This window comes from Nyctereutes procyonoides, unplaced genomic scaffold, assembly GCF_905146905.1.
Source record: "Nyctereutes procyonoides isolate TBG_1078 unplaced genomic scaffold, NYPRO_anot_genome, whole genome shotgun sequence".
Classification (NCBI taxonomy): Eukaryota; Metazoa; Chordata; class Mammalia; order Carnivora; family Canidae; genus Nyctereutes; species Nyctereutes procyonoides.
The window spans coordinates 26006486-26033494 of record NW_026575020.1 but is presented as its reverse complement, the minus strand read 5'-3'; the positions used below and the strand labels follow the sequence as shown (position 1 = coordinate 26033494).

General features: G+C 38.0%; 1 protein-coding gene across 1 annotated transcript in view; it reads right to left on the bottom strand.

Moving 5' to 3' along the window:
• Nucleotides 1-27009, bottom strand: part of EFCAB5 (EF-hand calcium binding domain 5) — a 178257-nt gene that overhangs the window by 54027 nt on the left and 97221 nt on the right. Inside the window, exons 11-15 of the mRNA XM_055317835.1 lie at nt 6562-6661; nt 3746-4144; nt 3221-3691; nt 310-384; nt 77-169 (exon numbers count right to left, since the gene is read on the bottom strand). Coding sequence (XP_055173810.1) covers nt 77-169; nt 310-384; nt 3221-3691; nt 3746-4144; nt 6562-6661 — 1138 coding nt within the window. The remainder of the gene's footprint in view (nt 1-76; nt 170-309; nt 385-3220; nt 3692-3745; nt 4145-6561; nt 6662-27009) is intronic.

Below are 27009 nucleotides of genomic sequence, written 5' to 3'. Positions count from 1 at the left end.
CATGGGGTACCACAGTAAATTAAATTCATCACTTGAGCTATTATCTATCCTTCCTAGTTTGGTTGCTAACATGTACCTGTGAACCTGTTATCACTGTAGAGTAAGTTTGCTTGCTCCTCATCTTCACATTTGATATAATTCATCTTCCAGTTACAAGTAAGAAGTTCACCTGCAAAATATACATTTCGTTACATAGACAATTTATTTATTTTTATTTTATTTTATTTTTTTACATAGACAATTTAATTTCACTTTCATAATGTCTTTGTTCTAGAGTATAAATGGAAGGAGGATTAAATGAGGAGTTACCTGACCATGACTTTCCTTCTATTTTTTGGGACTTTTCACAGGATGGATCTTTCTGAATTTCCTTTTTTGTAGTTTCTAGAAGGTACAAAAGAAAATGGCTACAACAAACTGGAATTTAAATAAAAACTTGCAAGGAAAAAAAAGAAAATGCCTATGAATTGGACATTATAAATTCTATGATATATTCCTAAATTAATGAATAAGAAAAATGACTTGCAATAGAACACCAAAAACTTTCTATCAGGTTATTTCCCATATATGTTATATCACATTCAATCACAATGATATCACTTAGTAACTTTAGTTGTTGAGAGCAGCTCTATGACAAAAACTATTTGTGGTATCCAAATTTGGGCACTCAATACGAGGGCTACATGTCCTAGCCTCTGTCATAGATAGATGTCAACAAATGCCTAAATTGTAACCAATTGTAAGCAAGTGATGTAATGCCTACGTGTTCTCCTTAACCTTCTGGTCAGAATATGGACATGGTAGTGAGCTATCCAGGACTATGTAGTAAGAGGAGACACAAGATAGGTCTTAAGCCACTGCTGATTTCATGAGATTGAGCTGTCGTATAAGTTTTGACATTTGTATTAGAAGGAAAGAAACTCCTATATTGTTTGGACATTGCTATTTTGTTTTATTATTTTTTTTAGACACTGTTATTTTGTTTTTTTGTTTTGTTTTGTTTTTGTTTTGTTTTTGGTCTTTTTTTTAGACACTGTCATTTTGGATCACTGTTACAGTCAATGAAATTAAGTCCTTACTAATAAATAACATCTAATTGAATAGCAACTTCACAATTTTTCTAGCTGCATCCCCACTATATAAGGAGAGCCGAAATTTAATAGCCCTGTTTTATGGAGAGATAAACACAATGCTGATAAAATGATATATTTCAAATTAGTTAATGATAATGTAGAATCTAGAACACAAGTTACTCATGTCCTAGGAGTTTTGAATAAGGATTTTCTTTGGGACTGTGGGACTCTAAAATTAAAGAACAGAACTTTAAAAATATTTATGCCTAACTGAGGTCTTAAGTGGTATTGAGACCGGCTCTCTAAGAAGTTAAAATTTTTCAACAAAAAGACATATATTGGCATAGGTAATTCAGAGTAAAAGTATTCTGCAGAACAAATACTTGAAATGCAGGGTTTCTTTTAAAAAATATTTTATTTAGGGGTCCCTGGGTGGCGCAGTGGTTTGGCGCCTGCCTTTGGCCCAGGGCACGATCCTGGAGACCCGGGATGGAGTCCCACGTAGGGCTCCCGGTGCATGGAGCCTGTTTCTCCCTCTGCCTGTGTCTCTGCCACTCTCTCTCTCTCTGTGTGACTATTGTAGACAAATAATATATATATATTTTTTTATTTATGTATTCATGAGAAACAGAGAGAGAGGCAGAGACAGGCAAGACAAGAGGAGGGAGAAGCAGGCTCCCTGCAAGGATCTTGATAGGGGACTCAATCTCAGGACCCTAGGATCAGGAACCTGAGCCAAAGGCAGACACTCAACCACGGAGCCATCCAGGCGTCCCTGTTTTTGTTTTTGTCTTAAATATAACTTTCAGAAACTCTTCTAGAATATATATCTTTTTAAAAATATTTTATTTATTTATTCATAGAGACACACACACACACACACAGAGGCAGAGACGCAGGCTCCACGCTGGGAGCCCGACATGGGACTCGATCCCTGGTGTCCGGAATCATGCCCTGAACGAAAGGCGGAGCTAAACCACTGAGCCACCCAGGCTGCCCTAGAATATATATATCTTATTTAAAAAGTGGAAGATCCATTTTATAGTTAAAACAAAAGGGCTTCTGGGAGATGTGGTATATATATATATATATATATATATATATATATATATAAATAATACACACACACACACACAACGGACTATTACTCAGCCATCAAAAAAAAATGAAATCTCCATTTGCAATGACATGGATGGAACTAGAGGATATTATGCTAAGTGAAATAAGTCAATAAGAGAAAGCCAATTATCATATGATCTTATGCATATGTGGAATTTAAGAAACAAAACAGAAGATCATAGGGGAAAAGAGGAAAAAATAAAACAAGACAAAATCAGAGAGGGAGAAAAACCATAAGAGACTTAATCATAGGAAACAAACTGAGGGTCACTGGAGGGGAGGGTGATGAGGGGATGGAGTAACTGGATGATGGACGTGAATAGGGCATGTGATATAATGAGCACTGGGTGTTATACAAGACTGATGAATCACTGGCCTCTACCTCTGAAACCAATAATACATTATATGTTGATTAATTGAATTTAAATAAAATTTAAAAAGAAAAAAAGAGGAAGAGAGAAAGGAAGGAAGGAAGGAAGGAAGGGAGAAAGGAAGGAAGAAAGAAAGAAACCACGGGGGAGCTTTCAAGGCACCTGGGTGGCTCAGTTGGCTAAGCAACCAACTTTTGATTTTGGCTCAGGTCATGATCTCACAGTCCTGGTATTGGACCAGTGTCAGGCTCCGTGCTCAACACAATCTGCTTGTCCCTGTCCTTCTGCTCCTCTTCCCTTTCTCTCTCTGTCTCTTCCTCTGTCTCTCTAATAAATAAAATCTTAAAACAAACAAACAAAGGGGCTTCTACTGCCTTTTCAGGAATTCAGTGAAATTTTCTATATGTAACATTACCAGATTTCTTCCTTATGAATGGGCTTCCTGTACAAAAGGAATTCTAGGTAAATTGACAATAGAAACATTCTGGTTTGCATTGAATTGTTCAAGGCCTAGACACATGTTGAACAGCAAAATATCTAAGGTTTGAATGATCTGATATGCCAGAAAAGATCCCAATTGGAATGAGTACTTTCTGAAAAGACTTTTACAATCACTCCACAAAGCATGGAGGCAATGTCATAGATGAACTGTGTTACCTGAAGGATGATCTTTTCTTCGTGATGTTGAGACTTCCTCTTGCAGCTCAGAACTCACAAATAGTTCTTTTTCATAGGTTTGTTCCTGAGTCCTCTCTTTCTGTGGGGAGATTTCAGTGTACTCAAAGGAAGTAGCATCCCTAGATATTTTACTTTCTCTGAAAATACTACCTCTTCCTGATTGTAAGGTTGAATCCTGTTGTCTTTCTGGGAATATCTCTCTGGATGGCTCTTGTTCTGCAGTTGACCCTTTGAGTGGTCCTTGCTCTGTTACTGATTCTCTGTGTGATCTTTGTTCTGCAACTGACACTTTGTGTGGTTCTTGTTCTATTACTGACTGTCTGCGTGATCCTTGTTCTGAGGTTGACCCTCTGTGTGGTCCTTGTTCTGTGTCTGACCGTTTGTGTTGTCCTTGTGCTGCTATTGATTCTCTGTGGAGTTCTTGTTCTGTAGTTGCTCCCATGTTGACTCCTTGTTCTGAAGAAGACATGCTTTGTGGTGGCTCTTGTTCTATTACTGAGTCACTATGTAGTCTTTGTTCTATTATTAACTCTCTACTTGATCCCTGTTCTGGAGTTGACCCTGTGTGGGTTTCTTGTTCTGTTACTGAGTCTTTGTCTAGTTCTTTTTCTCCAGTTAACTCTCTGCCTTGTTCTTGTTCCTTGGTTGAAATTCTGTTTCGTTCTTGTTCTGCAGTTGTCCCTCTCTGCTGTTCTGGTAGTGTTGATTCACTATGTTCATCATGATTATGTTGATCTTCTGGAGTTTCTAACAATTTGCTTTGGATTTTGCTAGCATATTTTTCAGAAAGTAGTGCATTCATCTCTAAGAGCACTTTGTCAAAGTCTTCATAAATATGTTTCTGATTATCCATGTCTCCCCAGAACTCAGGCAAGTCTATCTCTTCAAATTCAATGAATGGCCCTTATGCAGAAAACAAAATATTTCCCTAAATAATTGATATTATAATACAGAATCAGAGCTAGTAAACTAATGTAAAACAGCATTGATCACGGTAATTGTAGCATAGGCCTATTGCTTTAAATAAATAAAACTTACCTTTCCCTACAACACAATAAAAGCAAAAAGATATTCAGAGGAACATAAAAGATACTTACTATTGTAAGTTAGAAATCCTCCCTTTCTAAAAGGTATGGTTTGGAATTGAGCATAATTCTTCCTTTTTTTAGAAAAGATTTTATTTATTTATTCATGAGAGACACACAGAGAGAGGTAGAGAAGCAGGTTCCCTGCAGGCAGCCTGATACAGGATTCTATCCCAGGATCCGGGATCACAACCTAGGCCAAAGGCAGATGCTCAACCACTGAGCCACCCAGGCGCTCTGATTCCTCTTTTTCTGCTTGGAGAGTTGCTTAGGCTGCCAAGACAATAAAATTTATCTTCTACTTTTGGTCCTTCAACAAAAAGTATAGCATAGGGATGAGGAAGAGGACACATGTCTTCCACCTCAAATACCTTTTCAATATCTACAATATCAAAATAAAAGCAAGTCTCTATCATTCCCTGGGTTATGTTTTCCTAATACTCCTTTTCTCTCCCTTCCTTATTCTCTCCCTTTCTTTCTTCTTTATTCCTCAATTCTTTTCCTCCACAATTTATGTGAACACCTAATTCAGAATTCTAGGGGAAGATTGCACAGCATTTACCAGAATCCCACTTAAAAAATAACAACAATAACAAAACGACCCTGGTGTCCAGGACTACTCTCTGTAGTGGGACTCATGAAATAAGACCGTCCCCTTCCCTCCCCAAACACTTAGTTGTTAAGCTCTAAAAGTGTGATTCCCACAATTTTCAGGACTAATCTGTATCACTCATAGATTTTTAAGTATTTTCACACAGATCTAAAATATTGACATTCTTCAGAAAACCCATCCTTCAAAGACTGTTGTTTAAAGATTTTATTTATTTATTCATGAAAGACATGCAGAGAGAGGCAGAGACATAGGCAGAGGGAGAGGCAGGCTCCCTAGTGGGAGCCTCATGTGGGACCCAGTCCCAGGACCTTGGGATCACAACCTGAGCCAAAAAGGCAGACGCCCAACCACTGAGCAACCCAGGTGTCACTCAAAGACTTTCTTTTTAAAAAATAAAAATGGTTGGGCAGCCTGGGTGGCTTAGTGGTTTAGCGCCGCCTTCGGCCTAGGGTGTGATCCTGGAGACCCAGGATCGAGTCCCACGTCAGGCTCCCTGCATGGAGCCTGCTTCTCCCTCTGCCTGTGTTTCTGCCTCTCTCTGTCTCTGTGTCTCTCATGAATAAATAAATAAAATCTTTAAAACAATTAAAAAATAAAAATAAAAATGGGGCACCTGGGTTGCTCAGTTGGTTCAATATCTGGCCCTTGATTTTGGCTCAGGTCATGATCTCAGGGTTGTGAGATCAAGCTCCACATCACACTCTATGCTGGGCATGGAGCCTGCTTAAGATTCTCTCTCTCACCTGGGTGGCTCAATGGTTAAACATCTGCCTTTGGCTCAGGTCGTGATCCCAGAGTCCTGGGATCGAGTCCTGCATCAGGTGCTTTGCAGGGAAACTGCTTCTCCCTCTGACTGTCTCTGCCTCTCTTTCTGTGTCTCTTATGAATAAATAAATAAAAGATTTTTTTAAAAAGAGATTCTCCCTCTTTCTCCCTCTCTCTCTCCCCACCCCTCCCCTACTTTCTCCCCCTTCAAAAAAATAAATATAAAAACAAAACCCATAATCCTACTTGTTTTGGAAGCAATGAAAGAAAGATATTTTACTGTATAATTTCAGTAAAGGCATACAAGTAAAAATACTTGGGAAAAGGAATTATTCTTTTTAGAAATTTTAGAATTCTAAGTTGGACATTAAGACTGGAATTACCATTACCAACTTAATTTCCAAAACATTCAGATTTCACTCAAGCACCTCTTAATTCGAATGAACCTAAAATTGAGTTCTAACTTGACAACTTTTAGTATTGCACTATAGTGAAAAATACATCTAGTTGTGGTGAATGAACAGCTAGATTAGCTACTATGATCTAATTAGGGAGATGTCATTGAAAGGATTCCATGGGAATACTTTTAGTATATGAATGTACTATGTCATTCCAGCTTGAGCATACTCCCTTTGTGTTTTTTTTTTAAATTTTATTTATTTATTCATGAGAGACACAGAGACAGAAAGAGAGAGAGAGGCAGAGACATAGGCAGATGGAGAAGCAGGCTCCATGCAGGTAGCCTGAGGTGGGACTCTATCCCAGGACTCCAGGATTACACACTGGATGGAAGGCAGGCGCTAAACCTCTGAGCCACCCAGGGATCCCCAAGCATACTCCCTTTGAACAGCACTTACATTGTCTTGGGTTTCGTAGCAAACTTCTAAGCATTTTTGAACTTTGGTCATAGAATGTTTCCAACAAAGCCAATGTCCTCTGCCGATCCAAAAATCCTACCTAAGCAGAAAGTTTGCAATTAGTTGATACAGGAGATTTGAGATTTTTATGTAAATGGAATACAGTTTCTTGAAGCTTTTATCATCACTACCACTACCATAATTATGTAAATAAAAGTTGCAGAGTCAAAATCAGGAAAGTGGGGATCCCTGGGTGGCGCAGCGGTTTAGCGCCTGCCTTTGGCCCAGGGCGTGATCCTGGAGACCCAGGATCGAATCTCACGTCAGGCTTCCGGTGCATGGAGCCTGCTTCTCCCTCTGCTTGTGTCTCTGCCTCTCTCTCTCTCTCTGTGACTATCATAAATAAAAAAAAAAAAAATCAGGAAAGTGTATCTTGCCTTTAGGCTTATACTCTACTTCTCTATCTTGTGAATGTCAAAATACCTTGCACTTAATAGATGCTTAACAATAGTTACTGACTTAATAGCTAAATCCAATGTGTAATGCTCAGTTCTTATTTAATGTCATCTGAGTATGACATTTGAAACAACGGCTCTCTAGTTTTTTGCATCATTTTTGAGAAATATTTTAACTACAGAAAAATAGAGAAAATTATAAAACTAATGTTTGTATTCCCAGCACCCAAAAATGATTATTAATATTTTGTTTATGTACTTTAAAAACATTTAATTGATATCATAGCACATGTGTACTTTTTATTTTATTTATTTTTAAAGATTTTATTTATTTATTCTTAGAGATGCAGAGAGAGAGAGAGAGGCAGAGACACAGGCAGAGGGAGAAACAGGCTCCATGCAGAGAGCCTGACGTGGGACTTGATCCAGGGTCTCCAGATCACGCCCTGGGCTGCAGGCGGCGCTAAACCGCTGCGCCACCGGGGCTGCCCACATGGGTGCTTTTTAAAATTGCTTTTATTTACCAAACATTGAGGTCAATTCATATATTTAAAGAAATAGATTTTATTCCTTTTAGCTGCTGTATGGTATGCTATAATATGAAAACACTGTAATTAAAAAATATTTAGATTTATTTATTTATTTGAGAGAGAAAGAGAGAGGTGGGACAGAGGGAGAGAGAGAGCGAATCCTCAAGCCAGACTCACTGCCCAATGCGGAGTGTGGTCCCAGGACTCTGAGAACATGACCTGACTGGAAATCAAGAGTTGGCCACTAACCCAACTGAACCACCCAAGTGTCCCCAAAACACTGTATTTTTTAAAAATTCATTTATTGATGGGCATTTAGATTATTTCCAGTGTTTAGATACCAAAATAATGCTGCAGTGGATATCCTTATACACATCTCCTTGCATACATGTATAAACATTTCCCTAGGGTATGTAATTAAAAGTGTTAATTAATAGATTGTACACTATCAACATTTTCAGCTATAGTGGATATTGTCAAGTTGCTCCACAAAATACCTATACCAATTTACTTCTCACCATTGCTGAATGAGAATATTATTTCTCCATATCATGACAATACTTGATATTGTTTGAATTCATAATTCTTTTCCAATCTGATGGATAAAAAATGGTATCTAGTTATTTTAATTTGCATTTCCTTAACTATTAGTGAAATTAAATATATTTTCATATGTTTATCTGTATTTGGGTTTCCTCACCTATGGAAGGCTTTTTTATGTCCTTTCTTCAGTTGGGAATAGTTGTCTATTTCTTAATAATTCATAAATTTGTGATAATGATTATTCTGTTATCTATATAGCAAATATCCTTTCCCAGTTTAATCACTTATTTTTAAATTTAACTTTTGGTAGGTTTAGGCATATTAATGTTTTTAATTTTGAGGTAGCCAAATGTGTTGAATATTTCTTACATGGTTTGTGCTTATCACAGGTATTCATTAAGAAATATTACTTATACCAAGGTCAAAAGACATGCTCTGTGTTCTATGGGTGCTTCTAAAACTTTTACAGTTTTGTTCTCCACATCCACGTTTTCGATAAAACAGGACTTATTTTTGCTCATTATTGAGGCTCAAGTCTAATTTTAATTTTTTCCCAATTATCCCAACTTAGCATTTATTGATTAGTCTCTTGTCACTGATTTATTTGTTTTGTTTTAAGATTGTATTTATTTATTCATGAGAGACACACAGAGGCAGAGATGAGGCATAGGGAAATGAAGTCTCCCTGTGGGGAGCCTGATGTGGGTCAGGACCCCAGGATCATGACCTGAGCCAAAGGCTCAACCACTGAGCCACCTAGGTGCCCCTCTCACCTATGCTACCTATGGTATACACTAAAGTCTCACATACCCATAAATCTGATTCCAGGCCCAATATTCTCTTAATATAGCTTTATTTTTAAAAACCAGAGAAATCCTCCCCAATTTGTTCTTTTTGTAATTACTTTTGGACCTTCACCTCCGTAGAGTTTTTAAAAAGTAAATCTTTTTAAAAAAATACAACATACATACAGAAAATTACACAGGTAATAAGTGAATGGTTTTATCACAGTATAATCATACACAGGAGCTGTTTCTCAAGGGAGAATGGTTAACATTAGTAGAGGGCATGATTTTCTCCCAAACTCAAGGAATCTACTCCATAATTCTTCTAATGCAACTTGCTATAACATTCCAATTTGCCCCATACACTTGAAATACCGTAGGATCGTCTAGGTGATAAGGTATAAGGTAAAGAAGGTTTTTTGTGCTGCAGCCCTACAAATCTCACAAAGCCTTTTCTTTCTACAAAGCTCTGGGACTTACTCTAGCAGCTGACAGCTCAATTAGTGTATAAGAGCAGCACATGAAAGTGTAAGTTGTTCCTAAGCTGTAAAAAGGTCCAATAAACATTGTGACTCTTTCTTTGTGGCAGGTGGCACATTTGCCTCATATTTGAGATATTCTATCATGCTTCAGACTATTGAACCGCTAAAACTTTTATTAAGGTAGTAAACCCTGATTTTATGTGGTTTTTATCTTTGACCCTCTGACACATATGGGCTGTACTGAGGCATCTAATGCTACTTTATGCTCAGCAGGTCCAATCACCATGATGGAAATAATTGAGGTAGTAGATCTGACATTTCTGTGAAATGTCTGCATACTAGATTATAATAGAGAGAAAGAAGCCTGCCTTAGTGCTATGGTAGGGCAGTAAAAGTACAGTGTTGACAGGTGAAGTCAAATTTGTTTGTCTTGTAAATTGCTCTGAAGAAAATAGTATTTGACAAACCAATAGTTGTAAATGAGGAGGCTATGTCAATTTGATTTAATAAAGATTCCACATGGTGAATAACAACTGCAGATGGAGTCACAATAACCTACAAACATTCTTGAAGATTTATCTTCTGCAGTGGTGTCTGGTGGTCTGGTTAGTTGAGCATCTGCCTTCTGCTCAGGTCATGATGCCGGTGTCCTGGGGATCCTGGGATCAAGCTCTGCTTCAGGCTCCCTGCTCCACCAGGGGCCTGCCACTCCCTCATCCTCTCTCTCTGCTGCTCCCTCAGCTTGTGCTCTCTCTCTCTGTCCAAATAATAATAAAATCTTTTTTAAAAAATATCTTCTGTATAAGCAAAACAGAAGAATTAGACAAGAATGTAATAGGGTTACTTCTTCTGAATCCTTCACATCATTCATATATTTTTATATCTAATTTCTGTAGAATTGTTTTGTTTTTCCTTTTGATTGATTGACTGATTGATTTTTACCATTCTGGCAGAGAAAGTTCACGAGTTTCTATTTGTTCCTTCCTACCATGATAGCCTTCAGCCCCCAATTTGTGAGGATGTGGCTAGTTGCTGAGTATGTCTATTCTAATTATACATTCAGGAACTAGAAATAAACATAGCTAAATACACAGGTTAATTGGGGGGCCAAAATAGCATTTATTACCTGACATCCATAAACTCTAATTTTATTTTTTTTTATTTTTTTTATTTTCTAAACATTTTATTGATAAACTCTAATTTTAACCAATGGTCCACTGGGGCATTTTGAGATCCTAGGGATTAATATTAACTTGAAGTCAGTGTCTGGTAATCTCAGAAAATCTTGGGTATTGCCCTTTTTCCAATGAACTTCACCCTAGTAAATGGCTACAGCTCTTTTGAGGAACTCCTGGAGTAAGATCTACTGTACATGCTTGAGGTGGTCTTATAGGATTCTTCCTCAAGAGAGCCAGCTTCCTGTTCTGAATCAAAGAATTCTGTATGTGTAAATTGGCTTAAGTCTAGAAACTAGATATGAAGCCAAGATTTTCCATTGAGGTGTCTCAATTCACATTTCTGGCCCCATAGTTAGAGCTTTTCTATAATTAACTCTAAAAATAATTTAGTAGACATCCTATCTATTTAATCTCTGGGGTAACCATGATCATCAAAGAAAAGCCATGTGGGTCAAAATTTTCAGATAACCACTTTAATTCTTGCTGTTCGTTGTTGTATTTCCAATTATACAATCAGTAAGTAGGTAAATAATGTAGTGTGAGCTCTAAGCAAAATGAGCCCATTATAATATGAACTTTGACCTTAGGCATTGGGTCAAAATACTGTTTATCTGTGTTATCTATAAGCACTGACTTTCACCAGTAGACCTTGTATCTGGCATTTAAATACCATGTCTTCTATTACTCTGGTTTCCCATAATTTCAATGACAATATTTGCTACCATCATTTTCAGTCTACAGAAGACAGTTGCCAAAGAGCTTTTTAGAGATGCTAATACTCCCCTCATTAATGTATTTCTTTTTTTTCTTTTTTTAAAATATTTATTTATTTATTTATTTATTTATTTATTTATTTATTTATTTATGATAGCCAGAGAGAGAGATAGAGAGAGAGAGAGAGAGAGGCAGAGACACAGGTAGAGGGAGAAGCAGGCTCCATGCACCGGGAGCCCCACGTGGTATTCGATCCCGGGTCTCCAGGATCGTGCCCTGGGCCAAAGGCAGGCGCCAAACCGCTGCGCCACCCAGGGATCCCATCATTAATGTATTTCTTAAGAAAGTGTCATCTGGGCCATCTGGGAGTATATGGTAAAGGTGCATAATAGGCAGGATACATAAGAGAATCAACTTTAACAATCTTATAAGCCTTTGGATTTCTTCCTCTATAGTATGCCAAGAAGATTCTAGCATCGCAATCTCATTGAATGTAGGCCATATTTTGGTCAAGGTTTCAGTTTATCTGTCAAGGGAACTGTTAAAACCATTTTCAGATACTCAGAATATTACTGCTAATTAAATCTTCTAAGTATAACAATATTGACAAGTTTGATCCAATCCTTCTTAGCCTAAAGGTTTTATAATCAAGCCCCACACATATCCTCCAGATTTTTGCTGTGATGAATGAGCAAAAACTTGCTATTTTCTTGGAGTACCAACACTCACCTCTCAGTACAGATTTGACTAGTCCTGATGGGACATGATGAGATCTGACTCCAATTTTTGGTCTTAAGGCAATGAATGCTAAATAGGGGGACCTTAAGGAAAATAGACACACCCCTGCAAGCTAATTACCTTAAGTGAAGTTATTATAGGGACTCTAAGGAAATAAAGGCTAATATTCTCAAATAGAAGAGAAGAGATTGCTTCTGCTGCCAAGGGAGGCTTAGATTTGTAGCTCAAATCTTAGTTTCCATCCAAATGTAAACATTCCAAGTCTTGGGGTTCCTCTATTTTCCAAGGAGCATGCTAACTTTCACATAAGAGACTTGGCAACTGTATGAATTCAATTTACATTTTAATCTTGTCACATTAAATTTGGGGCTGATTTTTCATCCACATCTGCCCTGAATCTACAAGAAATAGATATTCCTTCAAAGTCATCATGAAAATTTTCTGGTTTTCTGACTGCAACTTGCGCTGAGAATTTAAAGCCCTGAGCTTGTTTTTACTTTCTACAACTTCTCAAATGCAGTGAAAGGAAGCCCATCCACGGACAGTCCTTGTAGTCAACACTTTGTAATTGTGGTTTAATGCAGCAGCCATTTGTTCTCTTACAGCCCTTCCTATAAGGGCAGTGCATCCTTAAACAACCACAGTGCTAATTTTAAAAACTTTTTCATTGAGGGATAATAAATATGTAAAAGGTGGCCTTGATCTTAGGGTTATGAGTTCAAGCCTGAGTTGGGCTCCATGGTGGGCGGGAGCATACTTAAAAAAGAAACTAATAGGGTGTGCATATCCCAAGTGTTTAGCTCAATGAATGTTTCCCTGTCTATACTCTGTATAAATACCACTCAGGTAAAGAGATAGAACATTTTCATTATTTCCCGAAGGGTCCTTCATGGTTTCTCTTAGACAATAATTTCTCCAAAGGTAACAATAGTTTTCCTATTTTTAAATTTAATGTAGATGAAATTATATAGTATATGCCCTTTTGTACATTTTTTTGTTCAACATTATATCTGTGAATGTTATTCATGTTTCATTTGCCTGTAATTTATTTTTCATAGCTACATAATATTGTAGTGCATTAATATATAAAAACTTTAAATAAGTTTTTATTTATATTATTATATTATTTATTTATTATATTATTTATTTTATTTATCTTTCCATTGTTGATACACATTTGTATTCTTTTTTTTTACATTTTTTTATAAATTAATTTTTATTGGTGTTCAATTTACCAACATACAGAATAACACCCAGTGCTCATCCCGTCAAGTGTACCCCTCAGTGCCCGTCACCCATTCACCCCCACCCCCCGCCCTCCTCCCCCTCCACCACCCCTAGTTCATTTCCCAGAGTTAGAAGTCTTTATGTTCTGTCTCCCTTTCTGATATTTCTCACACATTTCTTCTCCCTTCCCTTATATTCCCTTTCACTATTATTCATATTCCCCAAATGAATGAGAACATACACTGTTTGTCCTTCTCCGGTTACTGTGGCCAAGTTCAAAAAGGGTGTTGCCTGAGTTCTCCTCTGGGATTTTGATGGAATCTTGTCTCACATTTAGATCTTTCATCTATTTTGAGTTTATCTTTGTGTATGGTGCAAGAGAGTGGTCCAGTTTCATTCTTCTGCATGTGGATGTCCAATTTTCCCAGCACCATTTATTGAAGAGACTGTCTTTCTTCCAGTGGATCGTCTTTCCTCCTTTATCGTATATTAGTTGACCATAAAGTTCAGGGTCCACTTCTGGGTTCTCTGTTCTGTTCCATTGATCTATATGTCTGTTTTTGTGCCAGTACCACACTGTCTTGATGAACACAGCTTTGTAGTACAACCTGAAATCTGGCATTGTGATGCCCCCAGATATGGTTTTCTTTTTTAAAATTCCCCTGGCTGTTTGGGGTCTTTTCTGATTCCACACAAATCTTAAAATAATTTGTTCTAAGTCTCTGAAGAAAGTCCATGGTATTTTGATAGGGATTGCATTGAACGTGTAAATTGCCCTGGGTAACATTGACATTTTCACAATATTAATTCTGCCAATCCATGAGCATGGAATATTTTTCCATCTCTTTGTGTCTTCCTCAATTTCTTTCAGAAGTGTTCTATAGTTTTTAGGGTATATTTTGAGAACCATTTGAATGGTAAATGGTTCTCCAACCTTTTATTTTCAGGTTGTAGGTGTCCTTCTGTCTAAAATGAGTCTCTTGTAGACAGCAAATAGATGGGTCCTGTTTTTTTATCCAGTCTGAAACCCTGCGCCTTTTGATGGGGTCATTAAGGCCATTCACGTTCAGAGTTACTATTGACAGATATGAGTTTAGTGTCATCATGATATCTATTTAGTCCTTGTTTTTGTGGATTGTTCCACTGAACTTCTTCTTAAAGGGGAGTTTTAAGAGTCCCCCTTAAAATTTCTTGCAGAGCTGGTTTGGAGGTCACATATTCTTTCAGTTCCGGCCTGTCTTGGAAGCTCTTTATCTCTCCTTCCATTTTGAATGAGAGCCTTGCTGGATAAAGTATTCTTGGTTGCATGTTCTTCTCATTTAGGACCCTGAATATATCCTGCCAGCCCTTTCTGGCCTGCCAGGTCTCTGTGGAGAGGTCTGCTGTTACCCTAATATTCCTCCCCATGAAAGTCAGGGACTTCTTGTCTCTTGCTGCTTTAAGGATCTTTGGAATTTGCAAGCTTCACTATTAAATGTCGAGGTGTTGAACGGTTTTTATTGATTTTAGGGGGGGATCTCTCTATTTCCTGGATCTGAATGCCTGTTTCCCTTCCCAGATTGGGAAAGTTTTCAGCTAGGATTTGTTCAAATACATATTCTGGCCCTCTGTCCCTTTCGGCGCCCTCGGGAACCCCAATTAAACGTAGGTTTTTCTTCCTTAGAGTGTCATTTATTTGCCTTAATCTGTCTTCATGGTCCCTTAATTGATTGTCTCTTTTTTCCTCAGTTTCCCTCTTTGCCATTAACTTGTCTTCTATGTCACTCACTCGTTCTTCCACCTCGTTAACCCTCGTCGTTAGGACTTCTAGTTTGGATTGCATCTCATTCAATTGATTTTTAATTTCTGCCTGATTGGATCTAAATTCTGCAGTCATGAAGTCTCGTGAGTCCTTAATGCTTTTTTCTAGAGCCACCAGTAGCTGTAGAATAGTGCTTCTGAATTGGCTTTCTGACATTGAAGTGTAATCCAGATTTTGTAACTTGTGGGAGAGAGGGCTGTTTCTGATTCTTTCTTTTGAGGTGAGGTTTTCCTTCTAGTCATTTTGCTCAGTGCAGAGTGGCCAAAAACAAGTTGTATTGGAACACGGGGGAGTATCACTGGTCCGTCTAGCTGGTCTTCTGGGGGAGGGGCCTGCTGTGCTGATTTTCAGGTGTTAGCACTTGGGGGAGCTGCTCTGCCCCTGCCTGCTGCGGGCTCAGCGGGGGTTGTTTACCCCGTGGGGCCCCAGGAGGAACAGCAGCAGTTGCTATGGCAACTCTGGAAGCCTGGATTTAGCCTCCGCAGGAACTACGGGGCTCGGGGCTCTCGGTTCTCTGTCCGCAGGGCCTGGAGGCTCCGGGGCGGGGCCGCTGATCTGCTCAGCTCGGGGCAGGAGCGTCCTCGCTGTCCTGGGCCCTCCCGGCCTCTGCCTGTCCCAGGGGGAGGCCGGATCCTGGGCTGTGTCCCGGCGCCCTGTGCTCCGGGGCCTGCGCTGTTGGATTCGCGCTCCCGCCCCGCAGCTCCCTCCCTGGAGCCGCTCCCGAGCCCCTCCGAGCTGCTCGGTGGCGGGATCCGGTTGGTCCCGCCGTGCGCGCTGCAGCCCTTAGGGAGCTCGGAGCACTCTCCTGCGCTCGCAGGTGTCTGTTAGTGTCCCAGGGAGCCTGAGGGCATCCCCGCTCTCCTGGGTCCTGCTCCAACTCCCTGCGAGCCCCTTTCCGCCCGCCCGGAAGGTTGGTGCAGCTCCTGCTCCTCCGGGACGGGGCTCTCCTGTCCTGGGGACACTCGCCCCGGCCCTAGCCCGGCTCCTCGCGGGGCCCCTCCCCCTCGGAGGCCTTTTGTTTCTTTATTTCTTTTTCCCCGTCTTCCTACCTTGATAGAAGCGCGGACTCTTCTCACTGTAGCATTCCAGCTGGTCTCTCTTTACATCTCAGGCCGAATTCGTAAATTTTCAGGATGGTTTGAAGGTTATCTAGGTAATTTGGTGGGGACAGGTGATTTGGGGACCCTGCTCTTCCGCCATATTGCCCCTCCCCCCCATTTGTATTCTTTTTAGTTTTTGATTTTATAAATAATGCTATGAACATTCTTATTGTTTTGTTTTTAAAGATTTTATTTATTCATGAGGGACACAGAGAGAGGCATAGACACAGGCAGAGGGAGGAGCAGGCTCCCCGCAGAGAGCCCAATGTGAGAAGTGATCCCCAGACCCCAGGGATCATGCCCTGAGCTGAAGGCAGAGGCTCAACCGCTGAGCCACCCAGGTGTCCCCATTCTTGTTTTTTATTGACCCCAGTGAGGTATAATTTACATCCAATAAAATGAGCCAATTTTAAGTGTAGAATTCAAAGAGTTGTGACAATATATACATGCATGTAACTACCACCACAATGAAGACATAGATTTTTTCATTAAATCAAGAAGTTCCCTTGTGCCCCTTTGTAACCAGTCCCCTCTATTCATGGCCCCAGAAAACTATCTTTCTGCTTTCTACTGCTATAGATTACTTTTCCTTTTTCTAGATTGTCATATAAATGAAATTATGTAGTATGTATTTTTGTCTGCCTCCTTTCATTTAGTATAATATTTTTTAGATTCATCAATGTTATTATCAGTAGTTCATTTCCTTCTATTGCTGAGTAATATTCCACTGTATAGATATACTACAAAGTGTTTAGTTTATCTACAAGTTGATGGACACTTGGGTTATTTCTAGTTTGGAGTTGTGATTTAGACTGGTAAGAGCATTCACATACAAGAATTTGTATATACATATATTTCAATTTTCTAATTTTATTTAGTTTCTTCTTGGTAAATATTTGGAAGTGGTATTGCTGGCTGCTGGGTCATATGGTAGGTATATGTTTAACTTTTTAGGAAACTGCCAAAATGTTTTCTAAAGTGGTTATTCCATTCCTATGAGCAGTGTATGAAAATTCTAGTTGTTCCATATCTTTGCCAATACTTGGCACTGTCAGTCTTTTTTTTTTTAATTTCAATATAGTTAACATAGTGTTATATTAGTTTCAGGTGTACAATAGAATAATTCAGCAATTCTATACATTACTCAGTGCTTATCATTAGTGATCCTTAATCTCTTCCACCTATACCTCCTCTCTGGTAATCATCTTATCTCTATAGATAAAATTCTGTTTTTTGTTTTGTCTCTTTTTTTCTATAATTTGGCTATTATAAATAATGCCACAATAAGCATAGGGGTACCTATATTTTTTTGAATTAGTGTTTTTGTATTCTTTGGGTAAATACCCAGTAGTGGAATTACTGGATCATACGGTAATTCTATTTTAATTTTTTAAAAAGATTTTATTTATTTATTCATGAGAGACACGGAGAGAGAGTGGGGCACAAGGCAGAGGGAGAAGCAGACTCCATGCAGGGAGCCCAACGTGGGACTCGATCCCGGGTCTCCAGGATCACACCCTGGGCCGAAGGCGGCGATCACCTGGGCTGCTCCTATTTTAATTTTTTGAGGAACCTCCATGTTGTTTTTCTCAGTGGCTGTTCCAGTTTGCATTCTCAGCAACAGTGCACAAGGGTTCCTTTTTCTCCACATCCTTGCTAACATTTGTTTCTTGTATTTTTTACTTTAGCCATTCTGAAAGGTATGAAGTAATACTGCATTGAGTTTTGATTTGCATTTCTCTGATGATGAGTGATGAGTGATGTTGAGCATTTTTTCATGTCTCTGTTGGCCATCTGAATGTCTTCTTTAGAGAAATGACTCTCATGTCTTTTGCCAATTTTTAACTGGATTATTTGGTTTTGGAGGTGTTGAGTTTTAGAAGTTCTTTATATATTTTGGATATTAACCCTTTGTTGGATATGTAATTTGCAAATATCTTCTCCCACTCAGTAGGCTGTCTTATAGTTTCATGAATTGTTTCCTTTGTTGTTCAGAAAAATTTATTTTGATGTAGTGCCAATAGTTTTTGTTTTTGTTTTCCCTTCCCTCAGAAAACATTTCTAGAAAAATGTTGTTATGGCTGATGTCAGAGAAATCACTGCCTGTGCTCTCTTCTAGGATTTTTACAGTTTCAAGTCTCACATTTAGGTCTTTAATCCATTTTGAGTTTATTTTTGTGTATAGTGTAAGAAAGTGGTCCAGTTTTGTTTTTGGGGTGTTTTTGTTTTGTTTTGTTTTGTTTTTTGCATGTAGCTGTCTAGTTTTCCCAGTACCACTTGTTAAAGCAGTTATGTTTTCTCCACTGTATATTCTTGCCTGCTTTGTTGAAAATTAATTGACCATATCAATGAGAGTTTATTTCTAGAGTTTCTATTCTATTCCATTGATCTGTGTGCCTATTTTTGTGCCAGTATCATTCTGTTTTGATTAATACAGCTTTGTGTTGTATCTTAAAATCTGGGACTGTGATACCCCCAGTTTTGTTCTTCTTTTTCAAGTTTGCTTTCACTTTTGGAGCCTATTAGGGTTCCATACAAATTTTAAGATTATTTGTTCTAATTCTGTGAAAAATACTGTTAGTATTTTGATAGGGATTGCATTAAATCTGTAGATTATTTTGGGTTGTACAGACATTTTAACAATATTGGTTTTTCCAGTCCTTGAGCATGAAATATCTTCCCATTTGTTTGTGTCATCTTCAATTTCTTTCATCAGTGTCTTATAAGCTTTCAGAGCACAGGTTTTTCATGTCATTGGTAAGTTTATTCCCAGGTATTTTGTTATTTTTGGTGCAGTTGTAAGTGGGATCGTTTTCTTAATTTCACCTTCTGCTACTTCATTCTTAGCGAACAGAAATGCAATGGATTTCAGTATATTGATTTTGTAGACCTTACTGAATTCATTCATCGGTTCTAGTAGTTTTTTGGTGTGGTATTTAGGATTTTCTATAGAAAGTAGCATGTCATCTGCAAAAATAGTGAAAGTTTTGCTTCTTGCCTACTGATTTGGATTCCTTTTATTTCTGTTAATTGTCTGATTGCTGTGGCTAGGACTTCCAATACTATGTTGAATAAAAGTGGAAAGAGTGGACATCCTTGTCTTTTTCTTGATCTCAGGAGAAAAGCTTTTAGTTTGAATAGTATGTTAGCTGTGGGTTTTTCATATATGGCCTATATTGAAGTATGTTCCCTCTAAATCTTCTTTGTTGAGGGTTTTTAATCATGAATGGATATTGTACTGGTATTGTCAGTCTTTTTAACTTTAGCTACTCTAGTGAGTATAATTTTTATCTCATTGTGGTTTTAATTTGCATTTCTTTGATGACTAATGACATTGAACATATTTCCATGTATTCAACATACATATATTTACTTTTCTGACATGAAAAGGCATAGGCATTTTTAATTGAATTGTTTCATTAAGTTATAGGAGTCCTTTATGGATTCTGGATGCAAATTTTTTGTCATTAAATGTATTGCAAATATTTTCTCCCAGTCTATAGCTTCCTTTTCATTTTTTAAAAAGATTCATTTCTTGATTTTAGAAAGAAGACACAAGCAGGGAGAGTGGCAGAGGGAGAGGGAGAGTCTCAAGATTTCACACTGAGCCCAGAGCTTGACATGGGGCTCAATCTCACAATTCTGAGATTATGACCTGAGCTGAAGTCAAGAGTTGGATGCTTAACCAACTGAGCCACCCAGGTGTCCCTCTTTTCATTTATTTAATAGTATCTTTCAAAAAATGGAATTTTTAAATTGGGTGTAGTCCATTTTATCAAATTTTCTTTTAAGTTTCATGCTTTCTTCTAGAACTTTGTGATTTTTACCTTAAACATTTAAGTCTAAAGTTTATTTCAAGCTTATTTTTATGTATGGTGTGAGGTAAAGTTTGAGGTACAATTATTTCCCCCTAGAATTGGTAGTCAGTTTTTCTAGCACATGTTTTCAAAAGATTATTCTAGGCACCACTCTTTGTTGAAAACAATTGCCTGTGCCCATGTGGTTTTATGTCTGACTCTATTTGGTTCCATTAATCTTTTTGTCTATCTTTATACCAATACTGTGCTGTCTTGTTTTCTGTAGATGTATATCAAATCCTTAAATCAGGTAGTGTAAATACTCCAGTTTTGTTCTTTTTCAAAATTATTTTGGCTATCCTGCATCCTTTGAAGTTCCATATAAATTTTAAAATTAGTTCTGTCAATTTTAATAAATAAGCGCCACTTAGATTCCAAGTAAGATTTGAGTTGGAATTGTATTAAATGTATAGGTAGTTTTGGGAACTAACAATATTTAGTCTTTTGATTCATGAATATGGCCTTTGAGAGAATTGAGAAATGCTCTCTCTGTTTAGGTTTTTTTTTTTTCTATTTCCCTCAGTAGTGTTTTTTAGTTTTTAGTCTATAGATATTGCATGTACTTTGTTCAATGTATCTCTAAGTATTTCATGTGTGTGATGTTAATGCCAATGGCATTTTAAAATTTCATCTTCCAATTGTTCATTGCTAATATATAGAAATACAGTTGATCTTTGTGTATTGACTGTATGTCTTGAAGCCTTACTAAATCATATATATGTTCTAGCGAATTCAATTTTTATTTATGTATTTATTTATTTATTAAGATTTTATTTATTTATTCATGAGAGACACAAAGAGAGAGGCAGAGACGCAGGGAGCCTGACATGGGACTCAATCCCGGGTCTCCAGGATCATGCCTCGGGCTGAAGGCGGCACTAAACTGCTGAGCCACCCGGGATGCCCTCAATTTTTATTTTTAAAGATTCCTTAGGATTGGGGTGCCTGGGTGGCTCAGTTGGTTAAGCATCTGCCTTTGACATAGGTCATGAGCTCAAGGTCCTGGGATCAGGCCGCAGATGGGGCTCCATACTAGGTGGGGAGTCTGCTTCTCCCTCTTCCTCTACCCCTAACCCTGCTCATGCACTCTCTCTGTCTGTCTGTCTCTCTCATAAACAAACAAACAAACAAACAAATAAATAAAATATTAAAAAAATATATCCTTAGGATTTTATACATAGAAGATCATGAAATTCCCGAATAAACAAAGTTTTCTTTTTCTTTTTATGCCTTATTTCACTGGCTACTACTTCTAGCACAATGTTAAATAAAAGTGGACATCTTTGCCTAGTCCCAGACATAAGGAGGAAATCATTAAAAATTTCACCATGAAGTATAACTGCAGGTTTTTCTTTTTTTCTTAAGATTTTATTTATTTATTCATGAGAGACAGAGAGAGAGAGAGGCAGAGACACGTGCAGGGCGCCTGATGCAGGACTCAATCCCGGGACCCCAGGATTAGGCCCTGCACCAAAGGTGGCACTAAACCGCTGAGCCACCCGTACTGCCCTAACTGCAGGTTTCTCAGAGATGCTCTTTATGAGGTTGTAGAAATTCTATTTCTATTTGCTGAAATTTTTTTGTTTCTGTTTTTTAAATTTTGAATAGGTGTTGAATTTTGCCAGATGATCATACATCTTTTCTTTTTTTTTTTATTTTTAGTTTCTTAATGTGGTGAATTGACTTGATCGAATTTTGAGTTTTAAACCAACTTTGCATCTCTGGGTTAAATTCCACTTAATCCTGATATATTTCCTTTTTAATATGTTGCTGAACTAATTTGCTATAATTAAATCAAAGATTTTTATATCTTGCTCATGGGGGATATTAGTCTATAGTTTTCTGTCTTGGAATCATTTTATCTGGTTTTGATATAAGATTAATCCTGGTCATATAAAATGAGTAGGATGTGTTCTCTCTTCTATTTTTGAAAGACTGCACAGGTTTGGAATTACTTCTTCCTGGAACATTTGATAGAATTCATCAGTGAAGCCATATGGACCTAGAGTTTTGTGGAAAGGTTTTTAATGGCATTAATTAATTTCTTTATTAATTAAAGAGCAAGAGCACCCAGGTTTTCCATTTCCTCTTGAGTCAGACTTGGTAATTTATGTCTTTTGGTGAACTTATCCATTTAATCTAAGCTGCAAACTTACTGGCAAAAGTTGTTCATAATGTTCCCTCATTGTTCTTTTAATGTTTTCAGGCTCTACGGTGGTGTCCCCTTTTTCTTCCCTGATATCAGTTATTTGTATCTTCTCTTTTTTCTTTGATCAGTCTACCTAGAGATTTATCAATTATATTAATATTTTCAAAGAACCAGCTTTTGTTTTGATTGATTTTCACTATTCTTTATTTTCTATTTCATTTATTTCTGCCCGTTACTTTATCATCTCTTTCTTTCTACTTTTCATTTATTTAGTTTTGCTTTTCTTTTCTAGCTTTTTGAGATGGAAGCTTAGATCACTGATACTTGGACCTCTCTCTTTTTTTTTAAACATTTACTGTTTTTTTTTTTTAGGATTTTTTTTTAAAATTTATTTATTCATAGAGACAGAGAGAGAGGGGGGGGGAGAGAGAGAAAGAGAGGCAGAGACACAGGCAGAGGGAGAAGCAGGCTCCACGCAGGGAGCCTGACGTGGGACTCGATCCCGGGTCTCCAGGATCACACCCTGGGCTGAAGGCGGCGCTAAAGCGCTGCGCCACGGGGGCTGCCCCCTTTCTTATTTTCTTATGAAAGTACTCTATAAATTTCTCTCTAAGCACACTTTAGCTCTACAGCTCTAATGTTAACATATTATGTTTAATTATCACTGAGTTGAAAATATTTCCTAATTTCTCTTGTAATTTATTTTTTGTCCATTGGTTATTTTGAAGCGTTATTTAATTCCTAAATATTTGGGTATTTCTTAACTATCTTCCTGTTACTGATTTCTAATTTGATTCTGCTCTAGTCAAAGAACATATACTATATGATTTCAATTCTTTTAAATTTATTGAGACAACTTTCGTGGTGTATCATACGATCATTTTGGTGAATGTTTCAAGTAAAATTGAAAAGTTTATAAATTTTATTGATTTTTTTCCAAGAACTAGCGCCTGGTTTTATGGAGCGTGTTTTTTGTTTGTTTGTTTTTGTTTTTTTTTTGTTTTGTTTTAGTTTTTATATCAGTTATTTCTGCTCTAATCTTTATTATTTCCTTCCTTCTAGTTTTAGGTTTTGTTTATTCTCCTCCTAGTTCCTTTACATGAAAGGTTAGGTTGTTTGAGATTTTTCTTGCTTCTTCAGATAGGCTTGTATTGCTATAAACTTCCCTCTTAGAATAATTTTTACTGCATCCCAAAGGTTTTGGACTATTGTGTTTTCATTTTCATTTGTTTCCATGCAATTTTTTGTTTCTTATTTTATTTCCTGGCTGACCCATTAATTGTTTAGTAACATGTTATTTAACCTTCATATATTTGTAGTCTTTCCAGATTTTTTCTTGTGGTTGACTTTTAGTTTCATAGCACTGTGGTCAGAAAAGATGCATAGTATGACTTTGATCTTCTTGAAAAGTTGAGGCTAGTTTTGTGGGCTAATACATGATCTATTCTGGAGAATGTTCCATGTACACTTGAAAAGAATGTGAATTTTGCTGTTTTAGGATGGAATGTTCTGAATATATCTGTAAAATCCATCTGTTCTAGGGTGTGATTCAAAGTCATTGTTTCCTTGTTGACTTTCTGTTTAAATTATCTACCTATTGATGTAAGTGGGGTTATAAAATCCCTATTATTATTATATTATTATCCATTAGTTCCTTTATGTTTGTTATTAACTGTTTTGTGTATTTGGGTGCTCCTATGTTAGGTACATAAATATTTACAATTGTTGTATCTTCTTGTTGGGTTGTCCCCTTCTTTGTCTCTTACTACAGTGTTTGTGTTTTTTTAATGATTTTGTTTATTTGAGAGAGAGAGAGAAAGCATGAGTGGGGGCAAAGGGGAGAGGGAGAGGGAGAAGCAGGTTCCCTGTTGAGCAGGGAGCCCAATGTGGGGCTAGATCCCAGGACCCTAGGATCATGACCTGAGCTGAAAGCAGATGCTTAACCGATTGAGTCACTCAGGCACCCCTGGATAGAGTATTCTTGGCTGTAGATTTTTCCCATTTAGCACTTTTTAAAAAAAGATTTTATTTATTTATTCATGAGAGAGAGAGAGAGAGAGAGGCAGAGCGGGGAGAAGCAGGCTCCATGAAGGGAGCCTGAAAAGGGGCTTGATCCCAGGTCTCCAGGATCAGGCCCTGCAACGAAGGCAACACTAAACTGCTGAGCCACCCCAGCTGCCTGCCCACTTAGCACTTTGAATAATCATGCCACTCCCTTCTGGCTTGTAAAATATCTGTTGAAAAATCTCCTGTTAGCCTTATTGGTTTTCCCTTGTAAGTTACTAATTTTGTCTTGCTACTTTTAAGATTTTTTTCTTTATCACTATATTTTGCAAATTTAATTACAGTATGTTTTGGTATGGGTCTGCTTTTGTTGATTTTGAAGGGCGTTCTCTGTGCCTCATGGATCTGGATATCTGTTTCCTTTCCCAGATGAGGGAAATTTTCAGGTATCATTTCTTCAGATAAATTTTCTGTCCCTTTTTCTCTCTCTTCATCTTCTGGGACTCATAATACGAATGTTTTGTGTTATGAGTTCCCTAAGTCTATTATCATTTTGTGTAATTTTTTTTTTCTCTTCTGTCCAGCTTGATTACTTTCCATTACTCTCTGTCTTCCAGGTCACTAATCCATTCCTCTGCTTTTCCCATTAAGCATGTTTCTTATTTCATTTATTGAGCCCTTTATCTGCTGTTATTTCTTATATCTGTGTTAAGGGTCTCATTCATTCACTCTTCTACTCTTTTCTCAAATCTAGTGAGTATCACTATGATCATTGCTTTAATTTCTCCATCAGGTATGTTATTACATCTGTTTCATCTCTGGCTGTAGTCCTGTCCTGTATTTATTTGGGATTAATTTCTCTGTCTTCTCATTTTGTCTCCCCTTTGTGTCTGTTTCTGTATTTTAAGGAAGCCAGTTATGTCTTCTGCTTTTGAAAGTAGTGACTTTATGAAGAGGTGGTCCTAGAGTGCCTTGCAGCATAGTATCCCCTGTTTACCATAACCTGGCATTTCAGGACAGAATCCTATGTGTGTTGCTTATGCTCTGCTATTGTGTCTGAGTCATTTTTCCTTTCAGTGCAGTCATCTGCACTGACACTGCCTGTTGTGGGCTGTGCTTGCTCTCTGTGTTGTTAGTGGGACCCATGCAGATCAACTCTGAGAGGGTGTGCCTGTCAGGGAAATTGAGAGCAGGGCAGTTATGTTAACAAAATTTCCACTAGGCCACTAGTCCTGTGCCAGATCCCCCAAAGTGTTACAGTGGCTTGGGGCTGCATGATGGGGCAGCTGGGGATGTGAGGCTGGGTGTGGCTTGTGGCAATGGCTGAACTCAGTGGGTGATAGTGGCTGGGGGCACTTGGTGGCAGCTGTGTACCCAGTGGCTGGGCAGGGCATGCACAGCTTTAACAAAATTTGCCCTGAGCCCTGGTCTTAGGCTACAAGCATCTGTGCAGCACTGCCTTCCACATGGCTCTGTGTTTATGCTGGGGAGGCAGAGGAGGAAAATAGTGCCTGCCAACTTTCTCATTTTCAAAGAAGTTTCCCAACATGTTCCAAAATCAGTATGAATAGCTCTATCTCCTGTTTGCCCTGGTATCGTGTAAACTGCCATTTTTATGTTGGCTCTTCAATCAGGCTGCTGTCTCTTTAAGGTCACAGCCCAGCTATCACTCACCCTTGCCAGGTGCTGAGACAGTTGACTTTTAAAGCTCCAGGCTCCAAGACCCACTAGTTTTACAAAATCACAGAATTCAGTCCCTCTGGTTTTTAAAGTCAAATATTATGGGGATTAATCTTCCCTGTGTGAGCTCCCTCTGCTCACACCCCCTCGGGTGTGGAGGGCCCATTTCTCTCCTTCTCCCTGTGTGAAGCTCCCTCCCACCTCCCAGCAGCCTCACTCCACCTTTCTGACCTTCCTAACCTTTCAGATGTAGCTTCTTCTCTATATTTAATTGTGGAGTTTGCTCTGCCAGTCTTCAGAGCATCTCTGGTTTATTGACTTGGATGTGGATGATACCTAGTTGCAAACGTGGGATGGGATGAGCTCATGGTCCTCCTACTCCACCATTGTCCCAAGCTCTCACCTGGTTCTTGCATTTTTGTTCAACTCAACAATCTCTGCCTTTTGACTGGACTATTTAGACCATATACATTTAACATAATTGGCATTATGGTTGGCTTTAAATATACAAATTTGCTATTTGTTCCATTTGTTCTTTGATTTTGCTTCTTTTCCTGCCTTCTTTCTATTACATTTTAATATTCCATTTATCTCCACATTGATTTATTAGCTCTATCTCTTTTTTCCTAGTAATTGCTTTAGATTTAACATTATGCAACTTAAAAAAAAAAAGAAATGGAAGGAAAATTTCCAATTTCATTCTGAGCCCAGCATTACCCTGAAACCAAAACCAGATAAAGACTCCACCTAAAAAAAGAGAACTACAGGACAATATCTCTGATGAGCATGGATGCAAAAATTTTCAATTAAATACTAGCAAATTGAATAAATCCAACAGTACCTTAAAAAGAATTATTCACCACTCAAATGGAATTTATTCCTGGGCTGCAAGAGTAGTTCAATTTTTGTACTTTTTAATGTTTTTTTATTTTTTATTTATTTATTTTTTTAAAGATTTTATTGGGCAGCCTTGGTGGCTTGGCAGTATGGCGCCGCCTTCCACCCAGGGCGTGATCCTGGAGACCCAGGATCAAGTCCCACGTTGGGCTCCCTGCATGGAGCCTGCTTCTCCCTCTGTCTGTGTCCTTGCCTCTCTCTCTGTCTCTGTGTCTCTCATGAATAAGTAAATAAAATCTATATTTTTATTTATTTTTTTAAAAGATTTATTTATTTATTTATTTGAGACACACACACAGAGAGAGAGA